A 20,324-nucleotide genomic window follows, 5' to 3' on the forward strand; every position below is an offset into this window, starting at 1 on the left:
CAGTTCATCAGATGAAAGCAGTTCTTCGGAGTCCGAGGAGGAACAGAAGGTATAATTTTGTAAACTTGAGTTCTTGCCTTTTTATTATACAATATCTCTCTTTTGGTGAATATTTGATTTGGTGTACAACCTATATATACCATTTATTGAAACGCTATAATGATGATCGAAAAGGTTGTGGTTGCGGCCAACAAAGTTACCAATGTTGTAAAGAAACCTGCTAAGGAGTCAAGTAGCAGTGACTCTTCTGACTCATCTGATGAAGTAAGTCGTATTCTTTGAAACTCACAATCAGCAATTAGTGGCTAATCATAGTGGTATCATATTATCTAACGAGTAATTGCATATGTTCAGGATGATGATACTGTGGTAACCCATTCAAATAAGTCTGTATCTGGTACCAGTAAAAATGGGTCTGCTTCGGTTTTTGCAAAGAAAGAAAAAAGTGAGAGTTCTGAATCGAGTGGATCAGAGGAAAGTGACTCGGATGAAGAGGTATTAAGCTCCATATATACAAGCTGTAGTTCTCTTTGTTGTGTTTTTTAGATCATCAATTTCGGTCTCCAACATTATGAATAAGTTGAGTTAAAATAAATTTTATGTAAAAAAAGGATGCCAAGGTTACCAGGCAACCAAACAAGTCACCATCCGGGGCTGCTAAAATCGACTCTGTGAAGAAAGATGAAAGTGAGAGTTATGAAGAAGAGGTACCTGTCCATGTATATTTGTTTTCACTTGTTGCAATGCTGTGTCATTTTTCATCTTAGAAGCTTAAACAAAGTTCCCATTGAGTTAAACTAAATTCATATGCAGAAGAACGTCAAGGTGACAGCTCAACCAAAATTGGGAACCACTGTTAAAACCAACTCTAATGCTGTCAAGGAGGAGACAAGTGATGATTCAGAGGAAGATAGTTCGGATGATAATGATTCTGATGAAGAGGTATTACAGATTTTTCCTTTTTCTAAATTGTAAAACTTTAATATTGAATTACAGGGTTCAGCAGAGATGTATATTTCTGGTGATTCAATGATTATGGTTGAAATTTTCAGGCTGAAATGGCACCCTCTAAGCAACCTGCTGTAACCAAGAAGGTGTGTTCCCGCTGTCATCTCCAGCCAGATAGAAACACATTAGCTATTTTGTATGCATAGTAGACATGACAACTTGGGTGGGTTGTGTAATGGGTAAAAAACGGTAATTATTGGTATGATCGTGTTGACGAAAAGACTTGTGAGTTTAATCTAATTCAGTGTTACATGAAATGAAGTAATTTAGGAGGTAATTTGCACTAAAGTACCCTTTGGGTCACTTTTGACTCGTTTGATCCAAATATGATTGGGTAAGTGGATCGAAATTTCCACTGCAACGGTTTGTAACACCATTGGTTCTTGTCTTTTTATTTTCGAGTAGAAAGCTGATGCTAAAGAGGAAAGCTCAGAAGGAAGTTCATCAGATAGTTCATCGGATGATGAAGAGCCTCAGAAGAAAAAGATTAAGGTTATTGTTTTGTTAAGATTCTTGCCACTGATTTTCTTCAACCTGTGATGATGCCATGTCTGTTTCGGTTATCATGCATCTAATATGTTTATTATACAGCCATCAATTACAGAAGATGTAAAATCCAGCATAAATGTCTCCAAAGAGGAGAGCAGCGAGTCTGAGGACACTTCAGACGAGAGTTCTGATGAAGAGCCATCTAAGCCGCAGCCTGTGCAAAAGGTAGGTGATGGTGTACTTAGAGGTAGCAGGCTGAGTGGGCTTAATCACTACTCAACCTGTTTTCGCCTTAGCAGCTTTTTTATTATTATTTTATCTTACTGTTTGGCCCACTAAAGGCAAGACATAGTCCAAATTGATATAAGCACATGGGTCGAATTTAAATGGTTTGCACCAAGGATTGGCTTTAGTTGTCATCTGTTTAACTATGTGACTAATATGGCAGACTAAACAAGATACAAAAAAAACTAGCAGCAGTTCTGATGAGGAGTCTGAAGAAGATGATAGTTCTGAGGAAGAAAAACTTCCATCCAAAACCCCAAATAGAAGTGTAAGAATTGTTTAAAGTTTTTTTTATCATTGTTTGTTGTTACAACACAAGTTGCACGAAAAGGAAAAAACTCAGGTTTTGGGTTGTATTCTACATATTAAATGTATAAATCATGAAATAACTTATATCAATGATCATATTGCTTGAACGTCTATGTATATACATATGCACAAATTAAAAGAATTGACTCACTTATCACTAGTTTAGCATAGTTCTGCAGTAAAGGGATTTATAAAAGTATAAACTTGTGTAGGGCACTGATGTGGAAATGGTTGATGCTCCATCAACACCGAAAACGGTATGTGTTATACATTCATATATGTGTGTGTGTGTATATATATATATTGTATCATTTTGTTATTAGATGAAGTTTTAAATGCATTAATACATACATGAAAACTGCAGCCTCAAGCCCCAGTTACCCCTCAAGCCACAGGATCCAAGACCTTGTTTATGGGAAATCTAAGCTACTCAATTGAGGAAGAAAATGTGTATGTCCTCGCTTTTGCAATTGCATTTACATATATATCATTCCTGATTCCTGACTAGTACATGATGCCACAGGATGACTTTTTTCAAAAATGCGGGTAAAATAGTTGAAGTCCGCTTTGCCATTAGAGATGACCAGTTTGCTGGGTATGGACATGTTGAGTTTGCCACTGCAGAAGCAGCTCAGAAGGTATGTTCTGTGCTGAAGCCCCTCTTCTCTAGCTATGCATATCTTAGCTAACAATATTTCCATATACTGTGATAATGTTGAACGACAGTTGGTTCTATCATTCTTTAGTTGCCTGTTTTACTCTTTTCTCATGTCACATTACCACAGCATGTCATTAGTGACAACCATATTTTATCTTTTCTAGGCTCTCAAATTAAACAATCAGATGCTAGAAGGTCGTCCAGTAAGGCTTGATTTAGCAAAGGAAAGGGGTGCTTTCACTCCTGGTAGTCGGAGGTACGAATATAGTTTCATATGGAGGTGGTGATTTCTTTCTGTTTTTACCTATGAATGGCTCGCCCAAGGTTATGTATAAACTAACTGATACGAAGTATCATGAAATATTTATAATATATGTTGTAGTACTGGAGCCGGGCACACTAATCTTATATAAGTATTAAACATCAAACAATTATATGGGACAATAGTCCTCTAGTGTCGTAAGATACTCAACTTGTGATTGTGATCTTATTTCTTTATGATCGTAGCAACGAAAAGCCTTTCCGAAAAGGACAACAGGTTCAGGGGACTGTATATGTGCGTGGGTTTGATGCCAGTGACAGTCTTGATAATGTAAGTTCAGTTATCTAAATTTTTTGAAAGGATAACCTCCCAATAATCTTCAAATTCAAGTCTTAGTGTGCTGAATTGATTTCTGTTGCAGATCAAGGCTAATCTTGGACAGCATTTTGGCGACTGTGGAGACATAACACGAATGTCTATACCAAAAGATTACGAGTCTGGGGTTCCTAGAGGGTTTGTGCTATTTTTTTATTTTTCCTTTTTTTCATATGTTAAAAATGGGCATTTGAATGGCACTCTGTGAGCCCTTCGCACTAATATGTTTTGTAATAAATATATTTGCAGGTACGCTTATATTGATTTTGCAGATATTAATGGATTCAAAAAAGCACTGGAACTTCATCGGTCTGACTTGGGAGGATGCACACTAACTGTGGAGGAGGCTAGGCCAAAAGATGGGGTTAATGTCAACAAAGATGTAGATAATCGTGGCAGAGGTCGGGGTGGTCCACAAGGCAGAGGTCCAGGTAGTCATTCTGGCAGAGGTCCGAGTAGCAGACGTCCGGGAAATCGTACTGGCAGAGGTCCGGGTAGTGGAGATGGTAGCCGTCGAGGACCTAGCAAACCAAGCATGGCATCAGTTGCCACAGGTATGCATTTATTTTGTGCTTCGTTTGCTTTTTTGGTATGATACTTTTTAAATTTATGCATATAATTTGATCAATCTTTCACTATGTTTGCAGGTAAGAAGACTGTTTTTGGTGATGATTAAAAGATAGAATTTCACTTAATATTGATGGTTGCCATCATTCATGTGCATACATGTGTGATGTGAAGTCTTGAAGTTACATGTTTAATACTTTTGGTTATGGATTTGAAGCGTTCAGAAGTCAAGTAAGTGTTGCATCTTCCGTCTTTGTTTTTTTGTCCCTTCTCTTGTTTTGGTTGTGGACAATGTCTCTACTGTTTTTGTCCAATCACGTAGTAGTTTGGAAACAATGTCTTATCATTAGTGACCTTTTTAAAGGATTGGTTTTTGTTTTAAATGATGTCGTGCAATATCCCATATTATTCAACATGCAGTCTGGATTTGAGTTTCAAATTTGTTGGTTTTGGTATCTGGTGGTTGGCATGTTAGATGAGTATGGGTTAAAAATACACCGGAAATATATGGGTGATTTTTTAAGGTCAAATTTGGCTTTGCTTTTAGTTGCTATTAGATTTTCTTGTTGATTTTGTTTGCATGTTATAAAGCAAAGTTGTTAAAACCAAGATTTTAATATGGGTCATTCCAGTCTTTGCAAAATCAGTATTGCGATCCTGCTAAAATGTTTTAGTCCCTTTCATTTGTAAAGGTCTTATGATCTTACTCATTATTGGTGGGCTTGAATCTCAGCTGTGGCTTTTCTGTGCGATTATATAAATGATTGCAATAAAATGGTATGGATAGAATTGCAACATACCATCACTTCCAATAAGTCCGGAAATGAATTGGAAGTTTAAAGGCAAAGCCTGTTTTGGTAAAATGGAAGTGGTGCTTCCTTGATGAAAAGATGCTTTATGGTGGGTGTCCCATTCCATATTTATAGTCTGCAAGGTTTCTTGTGGTAATTTTATTTTGGTTGGGTTATTGGTCTCCTACTGGCTGTCCCTAAAAGAATTGCCCCGTCGCCTATATGCCTTAGTAGCATATTAACATTGTGTTATAAGTGACTGGTGGGTTTACCATAATAAACATATGTGGCTCTTGTGACTTAAACGAGCATCATGTAGGAGGGTTTTTTCAAATCTGCAGAATAATTCAAATACTATAAGCAACTGCACTCTTCATTCTGCTGGATCCTTGACCCGAAAAGTATCTTCAGTGTTAAGAGCTTTAACAATATATAACATCACGCAGGGTCTGTTATATTTTTATAGCCCCTGTTTATGATGTGATCTCATTACAATCTTTATTGCAATATCATAGAGCATTCCATTTTTTAAGGGGAAAACTTTGCCCGTGTTGGTAAATGGAAGTGGTGCTTTCTTAAACGATGCTTTATGGTGGGAGTCCCATTATATACTTAGGTTTCTTGCTGTAACTTTGTTTGGTTGGATTATTGGTCTCCTGATGGCAGTCCCTAAAACATTTGCTCCGTTGTGTTATAAGTGACTGGTGTCTTTACCAGCTCTTTTGGCTTTGAGCGAGTATCTTTGCAAAAGAATTATTTTTGATCTGAAAACATATTTCATGCTGTTAAGGCTTTGGATCCTTGACCCAAAAATTATGTTGAGTGTTAAGAGTCTTAACGAAATAACTATATCATTCAAAAAGATATCATACCATGAAAACCTCTTGGCTCATGGCCAGAAAATTGCTTCCGTCCCCCGTTTGTTCTGCGATTCCATTGGAAAGGAAAATCTGGACTTGGCGGGATATTTTGTATCATCAGCCACTCTGAAATAATTTTATGATAAATGATGTTTAGAGTGTCCTTGATGCAATTTTGGTGTAGGATTTGCATTATTTTTGTCCAAAAACTAATGTATTATCTTTTCCTAGTAACCATAATGACACAACCAAATTACCAAACCTTTCTAATAACCCTACAAATGAATACTTCTACAAGAGTTGAGACGTGAAGATAATATTATTGAATTAAAATTGTTATAATATCTAGAGTAATTTGATAGATTTTATAAAAAAAACAAATATTAGACACCTTTTCTTTTTTCAATTAGCTGAATACTTTAAGATAGTTTAGTTATGGATAATGAGTAAAAGGATAACATATATGGAACGGGAAATGAACGAAAAGGACCAAAAGTGTGAAGCTTGAAAGTAGGGACCAAAGACAAAGATTTAACCCATGGACTAAATCCGAAAATCCTATATACTACAAGGACCAAAAAGGAATTGGACCAAAAGTGAGAAAAGCTTGAAAGTAGGGAAACCCGACAAAGATTTGACCCATAGCTAACTCCGAAAATCCTATGTACTACAAGGACCAAAAAGGAATTGGTTAAAAAGCTTTTATCAACAGAAATTTCATCAAGTTATTGCTTAAACCTATTTTTTTTTTTTTTTTTTATAAATATTGTAATTTTTAATTATGAGACAAAGAACAAAAAGAGTGTAAATGATTTAAAATTATTCTACATATTCTGGAAAAGATTTTCATTAACGGTAAAAAGCTTGTCTAAAAACTTGATAAAACAATAAAAAACTTTATAAAAAGTTTTTTTTAAAAACTCCTCTGGATGGGAGACTATAACCGAAGCCTTCAAGCTCACCAAATTTGTTTCTAATGTTGTGATACTCAAATGTAAGGATGAAAGTTTTTCAACATGATTCAATCTAACCTGTTGGTGCCAACGTTTTTTCTTAAACATGACCACATCCGGCTCAACAATTAGTGGAGGCTAAGCAATCGTTTTAGGCCTTCAAAAATCTAAGGCCTAATTTTTGTAATAGGCTTGGTGTTTGAAATTTGAATTATGTATCATTATATAATTTGTATTGTATTAACAATCTTATTGGGTTTCTTTTTGCGTTTTTTATATTTTATTTTAATTAGTATGCTAATGAAGTAAGGCCCCAAATTTGATTTCGTTTAAGGCCACCAAAAACCTTAAACCGACACTGGACATGACATATACCACATTGTGAACACTTGTGTGATTCTGTGTGTGTTGCCTTTGTTTGTTTCTTATATACTAATGTGATTATTTCAACTAAGAAACAAAATTATGTGATTTTAATTGTCTCACTATATAATTGTTACCGACATTTTAATGGGAGAGTTAGTTGGTTAGAGGACCCATTCATGTTACTCTATTCATAAATTAATACCAGATACTAATTTTGTATAAATATATACATTAAAATTTTGATCCATTTTGCAATAATGGTTATAAAAATCTTATTGATATCTCTTGTGAACAACCTGTCAAAGATTAAATAGGTGGTTGCTGTAATTAGAAACTTCTTACGTGATGTATTGCATAATTTAGAAAATACAAAACAGCCATTGATGCCTAATAATGCAACATTATTTTGGTTCCAATCCTGATTATGCATGTGTTTCTTTGATAGTTTAATAAGGTTTCAATTTTAAACGTATAATAATAACAAGATGACATGATTAATCATTCTAATTAAATAGTCTAATAATCTTCTTAATTATGTGATTATGACATGTGGAAAAATCAGGAACAATATTAGAAAAAAAAATTAGTATATTATTAGGCTATTTAATTAGAAAGATTTACCATTTTCCAAGATAAAAGTAATAACTCATTCCTATATGCATTCATTTTTATCAATCATTGCTTTTGTTTGAAGACAAAAATATTGTTTGCGCCTTTGTGGAGTGTCAACAAATTGGATTACAGCGAAGAGGTGAAATAAATGGTCAAACCTTTAAGTGCAATACAATTGACTACAGCTCTTATATCGATCTCGATTTTTGGATCAAAATTAAAAGAATAAATTGAAAGTTAATCTTTAAATCTTATCTTTTAATTTCAATTCAAAAATTAAGATTTTTTAATTTAACTAGTTAAGGAACTTGAAGGAATTTTCACCCTTAATTAATTTTAGTTGGACAAAAATTTTGTTCTCTTATTATATTATATTTTAGACCCGTGTTCAACACTGGACACAAGACTTACGACATTATTAAAAATAGATATTAATATATGTAATTCATAAAAACTTATAAGTTCAAAGTTGAAGATATATGTAGATATTATGTGTTTAATTCAAATGTCAAGAATGCTAAGCTAATAGAAAGAAAACTAATGTAAAAAAAATAATATTGGAAGCATATACCCTCATTCGGCAGTTGAAAGACTTTTTTATAGTCGAAATTTATTGTAATGTCTTTTCTCTTCTCATCTTTGTCACATATTAACACCTTAAAGCCCCTTCCCGACTTAACTCGAGATACTGCAATGTACAATTATTCTTGTGTGAAAGCTGGACTTTGTAGATAGAAACCAATTTTAATAACATTGTAAAATAATTATTTTAGTTATTTGTTTTTTGTTAATTAAATAAAATTATGTAAAAAACTAAATGGTGACATCATCGAGAGTCAATTTGATGAAACTGAGCGATATAGTTGGTTAATAAGTCATAAGTTCAACTATCTCTATTAATATTAAAATATTACCATTAATCAATTACTATTAAGATCTTGATATATTTACATTAAATTTAATTTATTATATATATATATTTTTTGATATATATATATATATATATGATAGAACATATTATTGGATATATATTAGTTATAATTTTATTGGATAAATATTAGCTATTATTCTATCGGATATATATTAGATATTATTATTTATTTATTATATCGAAATTATTGGGTAAAAAGTGTAAATTTGTGATGGAAAACAAAAAGGTGTAAATTAAAGTCAAAATTGAAAACAAAAGTCAACATTAAAAAATCGAGAGCTATGATTGGTCGATAAGTTATTAGAGCAACTGTGTTTTAGTATAATAAAAGATTCTTGTTAAAATTGCCAGAGTTTGTAGTACGTTTATTTATGAACATAAATACATATAAAATAATTAATAAAAAATATAAAAGAAAAAAAAGTATCCGAAACCACATTGGCTTATTAGAAATCATAATCTACTAAAACTCTTAGTAGTTAAACAAAGCTTATTTACATGAACTTAATTACAAAAAAAACTCAAATTTAAATCTTAGTGACTACCAAATACTTACTTTTCGTATAATTTGACTGAATACTTCGTTGTTTATATATTCATTTATCTATTATCTATAGTCTATGGTGCACTCACGTACGATAAACAGAAAAATTAAAGACATGGTGTTTAATATATAAAGCACTAAGCACCTAATAAGTCAAGACATGGTGTCTAACAACTTATAGTTTATGAGTCAATTACAGATATAGCATGAGCCTAAAGCAAAAAAAAAAAAAGAAAAAAATATCAAAGTATTGTTATATTATTTTGACTCTAGCTCTAAATTTTATGAGATTTTATTTTGATAGTCACAAAGTTTAGAAAGTCTAAGAGCGAAATCTTCACCTTCACTCACGGAATGAAGAGTATTTCAAGTTTCAATTACACACAATGTCACAATATGTACCATTTAATCAATAATCATTTATGTATTATTACGAGTTCTGGTAAGATATAAAAGTATTAATTATTTATCCTTTGAACAGTAAAGTTTCAATCTAATTAATACACTAAATAATACATCAAATTAGTATTGATTATTTATATTTTGAACAGAGGCATGCCCTCCCACCTAGGGGTGTAATCGAGCCGACACAGTAACAAGCTCGAGCTCGACTCAATTGTAAAACTCGAAGCTCGAAACTCGACTCGAGCTCGACCGAACCTTTATTTTCAAGCTCGAGCTCGCTTTACGAATCGACACGTTCGAGCTCGACTCGATTAAGAATTGAAAAAAATATTAAATCAATTTACTCTTATAAGCTCGACTCGATTAAGCTTGGCTCGGTAGAATATAAATTATGTAAAAATATATAATATTCAAGGGTAAGATTGTAAATAAGTACAGACTCGATTAAGCTCGCGAGCTTTTCGAGTAGGTTATATTGAGACTGAGACTCGAGTTCGATTCGAAAGTCTACTCGAGTAGCTCGAGCTCGAGCTCGACTAGCCTAAAACCGAGTCGATTTTGAATATTTTGCGAGTCAAATTCGGGTAGCTCGCGAACTGTATTGTCTCGTTTATACCCCTACTGTCCCACCACTTGAACAAAATATTGAATGATATACACTAAAAGTAAAACCCTTAAGAAGTGGTAAAAGCTTGCCATTTGACTACACGAGGTAAGATATATTTATGTCACAAATGAGCTATTTTGGAAGTCAAAACAGTCCGAGTTAAAATCGGATCAATCCATTGAAACTTTTTATTTTTTCTTTTCAGTTGCTACTGTTATTTTTATTAAAAAAATAAACTGCAACATTAAAAATTGTTGTTAATGTTCATAAAAAATTTATATTTTCATATTAAAAATTTATCTTTAAAAATACAACTCGTTTACACCTCCCATTAACAAAACCTCATTTTTATAAATCATTTTTATAAATAAATAATTAATATACACGATGTACAAAAACTATCTATATAACCAACGATTATTGACATATTCATTTTCACAAAATTTTAAAAAGATTGCACGTCAGCTCTAAGATATTACTTCACCTTTTTTAGTTTTAATACACTTTAAATATGTTTGTTATATCTTCACAATCTCATTAAAGTGTCACTTTATAGTGACATATTTGCATAAAATGACTTGAATTCGGCGATATCTCTTATATTAATAAAAAAAAAATTGTGATAATGTCATTCTATTTTAAAAAAGACTTTTATAACATGTTAATATATTATCTTAATAATTTTATGACATCATCAAAAAAATAATTAAAAGTGGGCACAATAAAAAAAGGAAACTTATTTTAAGATATTATGATTCTAAAATGATTTACAAGATAATCATGTAAGGTTTCTATTTTACTTAATCTTTTTGAAAAAAAAAAAGAAACTAAAATCAAAACCTGTATAAATAGTTAATTAATTTTTTCATAGTATCTTCTTCAAATTAACTAATTAATATATATATTTTCTCCGATGTCATGATAACTAAAGTAAAATATAAGTATTATCAAAAGGGTTGTTGAAATAGGAAAACAAGAATGTAGACTAAAATTTGTTATTATAGTATTATTTTGAAGTCAGAGATATGAGATTTGAATTATTATTAAATTTTTAACATAGTTAATGTAATCCCGTTTAACGGACGGGTAATCTCAAAATATATTAAACAAAACTAGTATGATTCGAGCAACCATCAATATGACCAATATCACAACTTAATCAATACGAAAGCTAAAGAAGAAACATATGAAAAATAACTCCATATAAATATTGATTTCAGTTTACATTTTTTTTTTCAAATTTAGTTAAATAAAAAATTTGTACCAAAGTATATAATTTGAAAAAAACATACCAATTCATCAACAATTTTTTGGCCGTAGTTTTTTTTGTTGAGAATATGTGAGTTTTTTCTAGGTTGTATATATAAATAATAATTTTTGGGAGACTTTTAAGGATAAAAAAAAGTTTTTAATTATTAATAAGGTTTGCCATTTATTAAATTAAATTAAATATTTAAAAAATAGAGAATTAATAAGGAGAGAGGATTAGGTTCAAAGAAGGAGATTAGGGGTGTCAAGTGTACTCCAACCCCTCTTTTAATTATATTATAGATTATGACTTTTAAATAAATTGTAATCTTAACACCTGCCCGTATAATATGTAGGGTGATTAGCTAGTAGAGTTAAATTAATGACTGTTACATAAAAGGAAAAGTTGAATTGAATAAATAAATAAATGTCAATGAGATAAATACCTTAATCTTAAGGAATTTTATTTGGAGTGGACTTTTAAGTGGATTAGTGGATTTTTTTTTTTTTCCGAAGTCCCGAAATACTTAAAGACATCGTCTAATTTAAAATAAGATTAAGATAATTTGTATAATTTTTACATGGAGTGATAGAAGTTTTTCTTTTGTGATTTTTTCCAACGGGTTGTCAAGGATTCCAATTCCGTCACATTTAATATGGTGATGATCCTTAGCAACGCTGTATTTATATACACATGGTTAAAAAGCCCTTTTAAGGCATTGTTAGGTTCGAATCCTGCAGATGCGTACTAAAGTCGGATGTGTTAAATATTTATCCCCTCTATCGTTAAAAAAAAGAAAAGTAAACAAATAAAAATACAAGTTGTAGAGTAGGGTCACGACTATAATACAGTAGATATTTTCAACGTTGATGCCCATGAAAACGAAACTTGCTACCTATATTTATGGAGTCAATAACAACTTGTGTGTATATATATCATAATATTTATCTTTGCTTCAATCATATCATAACACACTCACACACTCATACATACACACAAAATGAACCCCTCATCATGGACATGTAGTTTTCTCTTCATAGTCATTTTAAGGTGGAGTGTAGTTGTTGTTTCTGGCCAACTCCCTCCAACCGGTCAAGCATTGCTAGAACAAAATGCGGACCGAGTGACCCGTCTCCCGGGCCAACCCCCGGTTACCTTTAAGCAGTATGCTGGGTATATTACAGTCAATGAAAGCCATGGCAGAGCACTGTTTTATTGGTTTTTTGAAGCAATGGATTGCCCACAAAAAAAGCCTTTACTTCTATGGCTAAACGGAGGTAACATTTATTATTTTTTTTCTCTCACATTGTGTTTAATTAGTAAAAATACTTATTGTATGAATCATAAGTTGATAATTGACCAGACTAAAACGTGCTAGTTGTATCATTCTATACCACAATTTTCGTTTTGATAGACATGACTTACCAATCAAAAGATTGTTGATTTTAGTGTACATGATATAGCTTTAAATGTGTGTGGACATGCATTTGTTGCTGTTCATTTTAAAATAAAAATATCTAAAAATTTCTTGGTTTTTTCTTAAAAACTTGGATAGCTTTGTAAAAGAAGGCATCATATATAAAAGTAATTGTAGAATATTATGGATTTGTTGGGTATTTGTTTATTTAGTTTGTTTAACATGTGTCCTCGGGTATATGTTAATGTGTAATCAATGCTACATTATTTTTTTAGAAAATCTTAGATTATACGGAGTAATGTATTTAAGTTTTTTTCTACTTTTGTAGTCATAAATATATTGGAAATTTGGAATCTGTAAAATTAGACTAGAAGCAGGTGGAACTCGTATTTATTATGCGAGTATGACTAATAGTTGCATCTAGCGAGCAATTTGTCGAATTATAAATACCTTTTTTGTTTTATTCTTGCACCTTGTTATTGTTGATCCCGATACGAATCCTAACCATATATATGATGATAGGATTTTGGAAGAATATACATAAAAAAAAAAAAAACCCGAAACAGTTTAAAACTAAAACTTTTATATACTCTCAAACCTTGCAAATAGCCAAAAAAAAATAATAATAAATAAATAAATAAATAAATAGATAAAAAATAAAAATTCATCAATCATATATTATTAATTCGAAATTATATCAGTGAGTGTTTAGAAAGAAATTTAAACCAATATTTTTATAATAATATAATCTAGCAATTAAAAGTTGTAGATTTTACCTTACAAACTATGTATTACATTAATTTGAGCAAATAATATCATGAAAAACTCTATTAAATGTTTAGATACTATTCTTTTCAACAACAAACTAATCTAGTTTCTACATTTAAATTATATGTATACTTACGACGAAATATAAGACTCTTGAAAAATCCACCTCCATAAATGTAGGAAGTGAGACTCAAACCATGGTGAATTTCCTAAAATCGAAAACCTTATCATTGACAATTTTTAGATACTAATATGGTGTTTTTCCCCAATATGTAAATTGGAACTAATTTTTTAAAATTTCAAAAATACCTTTTATAACAATTTTAACATTTAAGCATGGTTTCTCTAAAGTTTTTGGTACTTGATGAACCGCCTCTTTTTTTTTAGCTGATGCTACAACACGACTAGATAACTGTCATTGAAAAGATTTTCTAATAATTTGGTAAGTAGTTATTTTCTTAAATGTTACCAAAATATAACGGCATTCCATGATACTCACCGGTTGTCAGAAAATCATTTTAAAATCAAATATTTTTGATATGAATATTGACTATATGTAATCCACGTACTTAAGATATAAAATCACTATTAAAGTGACGTATCAAAAATTCAATGGAAACCATGGGTAAAAATATTTAAGAAATTTTTATTTTGAAGTTTTAATATTTTTTATTGATAAAAGAAAATATGAAATATCAAAAGATGAAAGTCTATTATCTTAGATTAGAGGGGTACCAATGCAATACAGTGGTGATGGCAGAGGTGACTGGTGGCGATGATGGTGACACTGACAACAAGTATGTAGTGTATATAGTTAATGCAAAAATAATGAAAATAAAGGGAGTAATGCAGATATTTTAAAAATAAAAGATATATTGTGTAAATAAATAAGTACGCGTAATATGAGTATTTTCTATTATTTTAGTTTATAACTTTTTAATATGAGAGTATAGAATTGTGATTATGATATAGAAGTATAGTTGAAGACGATAAGTTTCAATCTCATAAATATTGTTGTAATGTTATTTTGAACTTTGACATTGGTTGAGTGTTAGACACACCAATTATAAAATTTATGTTCCCGAAAACGATATATGGATCCAACAAATTCCAGGTTTTACTTGAATGATTAAGTTCTCACGTTAAAAAAACACATTTTGGATATAACCAACAGGACAAACTCCATTTTTCTTGTCTATAATTAACTTCGTATGTTATATATATATATATAATATATATAGTATGCGAGATAGATATACAATAATAATTACATTACAATACAATTGGATACGATAATAGAACATTTTCAATCATTATAAAATACTATCAATTGATAAAAAAAAAACTATATTTATAAATCATCACTAAATAATTATATCTTGTAACTATTACACTAAACAATTATATTTACATATTAATGAAACAAAAAATGTATATAGACTCAATATATGTTAGAGAACATGTTCACTCAATAACTTTAGGAGTTATAACATGGGAAGATGCTAGTGGAAGATATGGTCCTCAATTTGAACAAACTAAAACTAGTGCAGAAGTCAATTTTCACGAACATGTCAATTTTTTTGCTTTTATTTGTGATTCTATTTACCGACTAGCCCCTGCTGATTCCGCTACTGGTTACAATATGAATAATACATGTAAATCAAAATACAAGTTTGTTTTGTGTTAGTGATCACACCATTCATCCTTGAAGTAAGTGGAAATGAATAGACATTTATCCAAATCTATCAATGAATAGTTGATTGTTAACTACCATCTTGTTTCCCTTTGATACTTTTTGGTATCCAAAGAAATATAGCTTATATGTGTTACAACATCTATATGTACTATTGTTAAAGCGCCAAACGTGCCATGCTTTTGCATAAAAGTTCATACCTTTAACCTATGTTGAAGTTATGAAGATTTTCAGACCCTGGACTATACTAATTAATTGGATTTCAAATCAAAAGGTTTGTAAACTTTAACAGACATAGCCCGCCTACTTGAGGAGTACGAATTTGGTAGTTAAACCCTCTCAAACTTTTTTTCTTTCCCGTCATAGTTTCTAAGAGGTCGTTTTATTCTTAGATTGTCATTGGTGGCCAATATAAACTTAACCTATGTCTTGCCAAAATTTAACATCAATAGTACCCACCCGCCTAGGTTTAGAAGCTCGCAACTATAAAACAGACATAACATTGTATGTTTTATATTTTTTATAGAAACTTAGTTTCTTAAATTTGTGAATGGATTTTAGAGATGTTTTAAATGGGGAAGAAGAATATTATCTTGTGATAGAAAATTTACACCATTGAGAGTAATCTTCAATGCCACAAGTGAATGAAAGCATTTGGTCCCCCTTTTATCTCTTATTGTGACCACTTTGCTTTATTCTCCATTCAATGACTTTAATAGTTTCATTTAAATGTGGGTTGGAAGAATTTTACTTTCAAAGGGACTAATATTAAGTCTTCAATTAACAATATTTTATTACTTAGATCACTCTCTAGTAGCTTAATTTTGCCCATGTTTCCCATGACTTTGAGGAGTATCATATTTTTAACTTTGTGGACGTATTTTTTTTTCTTTTCATTAGAATTCGTATACATAGCCACATCATATGTATGTGTATTATCTATTAACTGTTAAGTAACCTTAAAGATATCTATACTATATTATAAAGCAAAAAACGTCTGTCTAAATTTTAAGTTTTAACATTTACTTTCTCAAAATGCTCCGCAATCAATTTTATATTTACTTAAAATAACTATAATACCTTTTCTGTCTCCTTAACAATCATTTTTTTTCTCTCCTCTATAAATTATTCGTTCGTCCAATTCATTCAAAATCTTTTATTTCAAAAATCGTACATCGATAAATTATAAAAATTATATGGGTGTTCTTAAAATTTCATGCTCTTTCATTAGAGATGTCATTCGATATATTTTCGACGAATTTTTAAATCCGAAGGAGGAACCCGTACGGTTATGACAGTTGGCTATCACACTCTATGAGTTATCACACTTTATGACTTATTACCCAACCATCTCACCACCTTAACGCGCGGGTAATTACGCTCTTATTTTTACTTGGATGTCATTGTGGACCTTGAATGTTAATTATTTACTAACTTGTTGTTTTAAAAAATAAAATCTAAAAAATTTTAATTTATATTTCCCTTGTAAACTCGAGAAAGTGTTACAAGATAAACTTTTTAAACACGAGAAAAATTTTAGAATATAAACTTTTTAATTATCATTTTCAATTATTTATGTTATTATGCTTTTCTTTAAATCATGGGTTAAAAAAGTTTAAAAAATCTTAATCTTAATTAAGTTGCTATAAACTCAAAATTATGTCTAGATAGAAAACCGGCTTCTTACCAGCAAAAGAAAATTTGTCGGTCAATCTTTAGCTGGTTGAACTAAAATATTATACCTAGTCATATTTAACAATCGATCCGTTATCAGTTTAAGTCGTTAATCAACGCGTTCGAAATGGTTTTGAAACAGTGTGTGAAGTTGTCATTCAATAATGTGAGAACGATCACACGTGTCATTGGTGAGGAATTGATAGTTCGATACGACGTCGTTCAGTCGTTGTCCCTTTTTAAATTATTCTTTCAAACTAGATGTCATTTTGGACTTTTATATGGAAGGGCCTTTTGACCCAATATAAAAAGGTTGTCAGCTTTTAGGCCCACGCAATATATGACGACAGCCCAGAAGGCCTCATCCTCTTAAAAAGTTACTCGTAAAACAAACTCATGGATAAGTAGATAATGTTGCCACTTCGTCTATATTCTCTCATGTGATAAATAATGTTCAGAATAAAAGTTCTTTGATTCTAATGATCAAGTAAAATTTGTCAAATATGATTTTTGTCAGTGACCCAGTAGATCGATATTAATACATATATTTGTATGTATAAACGTAAACTTATGCATGATAATAAAAATAGGGTTTTGCTAAATGAAGTCTTTAAGGACTTTCGTTAAGCTGCATTAACTAGTTGTACACTTACCATAAAATTTAGGGCTAGAGTTTTAATATGAAAATGTATAATTTTTTTATGCACCTTAAGTAAAACCTTAAGGGATTTGTTTAACAGTTTCCATGAAAATATAGTGCGGGATTATCATTTGATAAGATGCATTAATGCTATATTTATTTCTTTCTAAAAGCACATATCTAATACCACGTTAAGACTGTAATTTGACTATGCATGACAATTTTCTAATATTAAAAGTTTTTTTAGAACAAGGTATCTTGATAAAGATACCATAATTATAATTTATAGATTATATACTCCTATAGTTAGTTATTAAAGTTACACTTGTGATATGTTTATCAAAGATATGATTGGTAGAATGATAAAGTTTGATTTGAAATTTATAAACAGATCGTGGTTTTTCTGTTGAAATTAGATAAGTTGACTTTGACTCAAACATAAGTGGTCTGACCGTTGACCTTTTCGCCATGACTCCTCTGTGTTAATAACTTAAATGATACATTATACATATATTTGCTTTGATTGAGGCTCTTTTGTTATTTATAAAAATGAATCAGGTCCTGGATGTTCCTCTATTGGATATGGAAATTTAGAGGAGTTAGGACCTTTTGTAGCTGTCAAGGGCAAGACGGAGCTCCGTTTTAACAATAAAGCTTGGAACAAAGGTAAAAAAAATATATATAAATTGTTTTATTTCATTGGAGAAGCAAAATACATAAAAATGTTATGGATGAAAGAACTACTAGTATTTATTGGTGTGATTACATAAGTTAATCACTCAATTAACTTGTAATGTGAATGATAATATTTACAAATGTTTGTTACTAGCTAATATGTTTATGTATCATGTATATATATAGCTGCCAACTTGTTATTTCTCGAGTCCCCGGTTGGTGTTGGTTTTTCATACTCCAACACGAGTACTGATTTGAAGGATCTTGGTGACACTCTAACAGGTACATTATACATATACACATTTATTTATACATATCTATACATATATAATTAGTCATTTCATTCGATAACAATTCATAATAAATCAATGATATAGCCCAAGATTCGTACACGTTTCTGCTCAACTGGTTTAAAAGATTTCCGCAGTACAAGTCCCATGAATTCTACATTTCGGGTGAAAGTTATGCAGGTAGTTAATATACACATTCAAATGCTTGATATTTTTGTTTTATTAAACCAAAAAAAGGCAAAACTAAGAGTCAATGTATGTGTTTTCATTTTCATCAGGGCACTATGTTCCGCAACTATCAGAGGTTATATTCGATAAAAACAAGTGCCTTCCAAAGCAGGATCGCATAAACTTCAAGGGATTTATCGTTAGTATTCGATCCATCACTCCTTGAATTTATGACTTTTGTAATATATTTTGTCACAAAATAAGCATTTATGAAACACAAAAATAAATGCAGATAGGAAACGCATTGGTGGATGATGAAATGGATCAAACAGGAATGATTGATTACGCTTGGGATCACGCAGTGATATCAGATCGTGTGTATAATGATGTTAAGAAAAACTGCAACTTTAGCCAATCCAAACCAACTCCAGCTTGTGATACAGCAATGGGTGCATACTTTGAAGTTTACAAAATTATTGACATGTATAGTTTGTATACGCCATCGTGTGTTGAGGCTAAGGCGAATTCAACTCAACGTGCACATATGCTTGGCAACATTTCTCCTCAAATTTTCTCAATGCACGTAAGTATAGTACTAATTAATCACGAAACGTTTTTACTACTGTAAATGTCCCTTGTTGTTGGCTTCACTCGTGGTTTGATCATTCTATTAGCTCATCTTTACCTCTAAAAAGAGATTGAAATACAAAGTTTAAATTGATGACAGAAAGAATGGCATAAAAAACCAACTGGGTACGACCCGTGTCAACCACAATATACAGAGTCATATATGAATAATCCGAAGGTCCAACGAGCGCTTCATGCTAATACCACGAAAATTTCCTATCCATGGAGACATTGTAGGTAAGTTTCATACTAACTATCCCTTTGACCCTTTCCCTGATCAATCAAACCACTTGTTTTATATTTGTACTTATTACGGGCTATATATATATATATAAAACAGCGATGCTATAGGATATTGGCAAGACTCTCCAGATTCTATACTCCCGGTAATCAAAAAACTTGTTGCGGGTGGTCTTCGTGTATGGGTGTTCAGCGGAGATACTGATGGAAGGATTCCTGTGACCTCTACAAGAATGTCATTGCAAAAACTTGGTTTGAAAACAGTCCAAGAATGGACTCCGTGGTACAGCAAAAGTCAGGTAATTTAAAAATATTTGGAACAAAATATGTTTTTTCATTACAAAAAAGAGAAAAATAATGGAAATTCTATCATTTTTGTTATTTTTCCTTGTTTAACACGTACAATCACATCTTTAACTGAGATCACTCGATCTGTCTCACACTGGCTGGCTAACATATACGCTAGCCAGTGTCTTTGGCACCTCTTTAGAAATACAAAGAATGGAAATGAATGTTAGATAATAACACTTTGGAATGTAATGATGGATATATAGGTTGGTGGATGGACAATTCAATATGATGGATTGATGTTTGTGACAATTAGAGGAGCTGGACATCAAGTACCTACATTCAAACCCAAGGAAGCCCTTCAAATCATTAAGCACTTTCTATCCAATAAAACGTTGCCAACTGTACCTTTTTAGATTTTCTAGGATTAGCTACTTTAGATTTTTGATTTTTATCATTGATTGATACACTATATCCATTTTTAGTGTATAAAGCCTACAAATTTGGTTGTAGGTTATCATCATCTCTTTTGTCTATAGTTTTACCATCATGAATATTTTTCCCTGTTCATGA

At 31.1% G+C, this 20,324-nt stretch overlaps 2 protein-coding genes across 2 annotated transcripts; both read left to right on the forward strand.

Annotated features, from left to right (window-relative positions):
• The first annotated feature begins 159 nt into the window (after window positions 1–159).
• On the forward strand, window positions 160–4,062 carry LOC122591390 (nucleolin 2-like). The gene is made up of 16 exons (XM_043763665.1): window positions 160–264; window positions 355–495; window positions 612–707; window positions 814–942; window positions 1,053–1,094; window positions 1,414–1,500; window positions 1,600–1,722; window positions 1,946–2,050; window positions 2,304–2,348; window positions 2,456–2,541; window positions 2,615–2,729; window positions 2,914–3,005; window positions 3,257–3,341; window positions 3,433–3,524; window positions 3,636–3,940; window positions 4,034–4,062. The coding sequence occupies exons 1-16, from the start codon at window positions 160–162 to the stop codon at window positions 4,060–4,062; spliced, it is 1,677 nt and encodes a 558-aa protein (XP_043619600.1).
• Window positions 4,063–12,223: 8,161 nt separating this feature from the next.
• On the forward strand, window positions 12,224–20,274 carry LOC122604351 (serine carboxypeptidase-like 34). Its single transcript, XM_043777244.1, has 9 exons — window positions 12,224–12,548; window positions 18,022–18,129; window positions 18,325–18,420; window positions 18,516–18,608; window positions 18,707–18,795; window positions 18,889–19,179; window positions 19,324–19,460; window positions 19,564–19,762; window positions 20,018–20,274. Exons 1-9 carry the CDS (start codon window positions 12,272–12,274, stop codon window positions 20,165–20,167), a joined length of 1,440 nt encoding a protein of 479 aa, XP_043633179.1. The 5' UTR covers window positions 12,224–12,271; the 3' UTR covers window positions 20,168–20,274.
• Window positions 20,275–20,324: the final 50 nt, after the last annotated feature.

This window comes from Erigeron canadensis, chromosome 1 (genome assembly GCF_010389155.1).
Source record: "Erigeron canadensis isolate Cc75 chromosome 1, C_canadensis_v1, whole genome shotgun sequence".
Lineage (NCBI taxonomy): Eukaryota > Viridiplantae > Streptophyta > Magnoliopsida > Asterales > Asteraceae > Erigeron > Erigeron canadensis.

Excerpts from the sequence above, each read along its gene's own strand:
- LOC122604351 (XM_043777244.1), top strand. The coding sequence starts at position 12,272 with ATGAACCCCTCATCATGGACATGTAGTTTTCTCTTCATAGTCATTTTA. Across the intron at positions 18,609-18,706 it reads TTCGGGTGAAAGTTATGCAG|GGCACTATGTTCCGCAACTA; the intron begins GTAGTTAATATA and ends CATTTTCATCAG. Across the intron at positions 19,461-19,563 it reads TATCCATGGAGACATTGTAG|CGATGCTATAGGATATTGGC; the intron begins GTAAGTTTCATA and ends TATATAAAACAG.
- LOC122591390 (XM_043763665.1), top strand. The coding sequence starts at position 160 with ATGATGATCGAAAAGGTTGTGGTTGCGGCCAACAAAGTTACCAATGTT. Across the intron at positions 265-354 it reads CTTCTGACTCATCTGATGAA|GATGATGATACTGTGGTAAC; the intron begins GTAAGTCGTATT and ends GCATATGTTCAG. Across the intron at positions 2,349-2,455 it reads CTCCATCAACACCGAAAACG|CCTCAAGCCCCAGTTACCCC; the intron begins GTATGTGTTATA and ends TGAAAACTGCAG.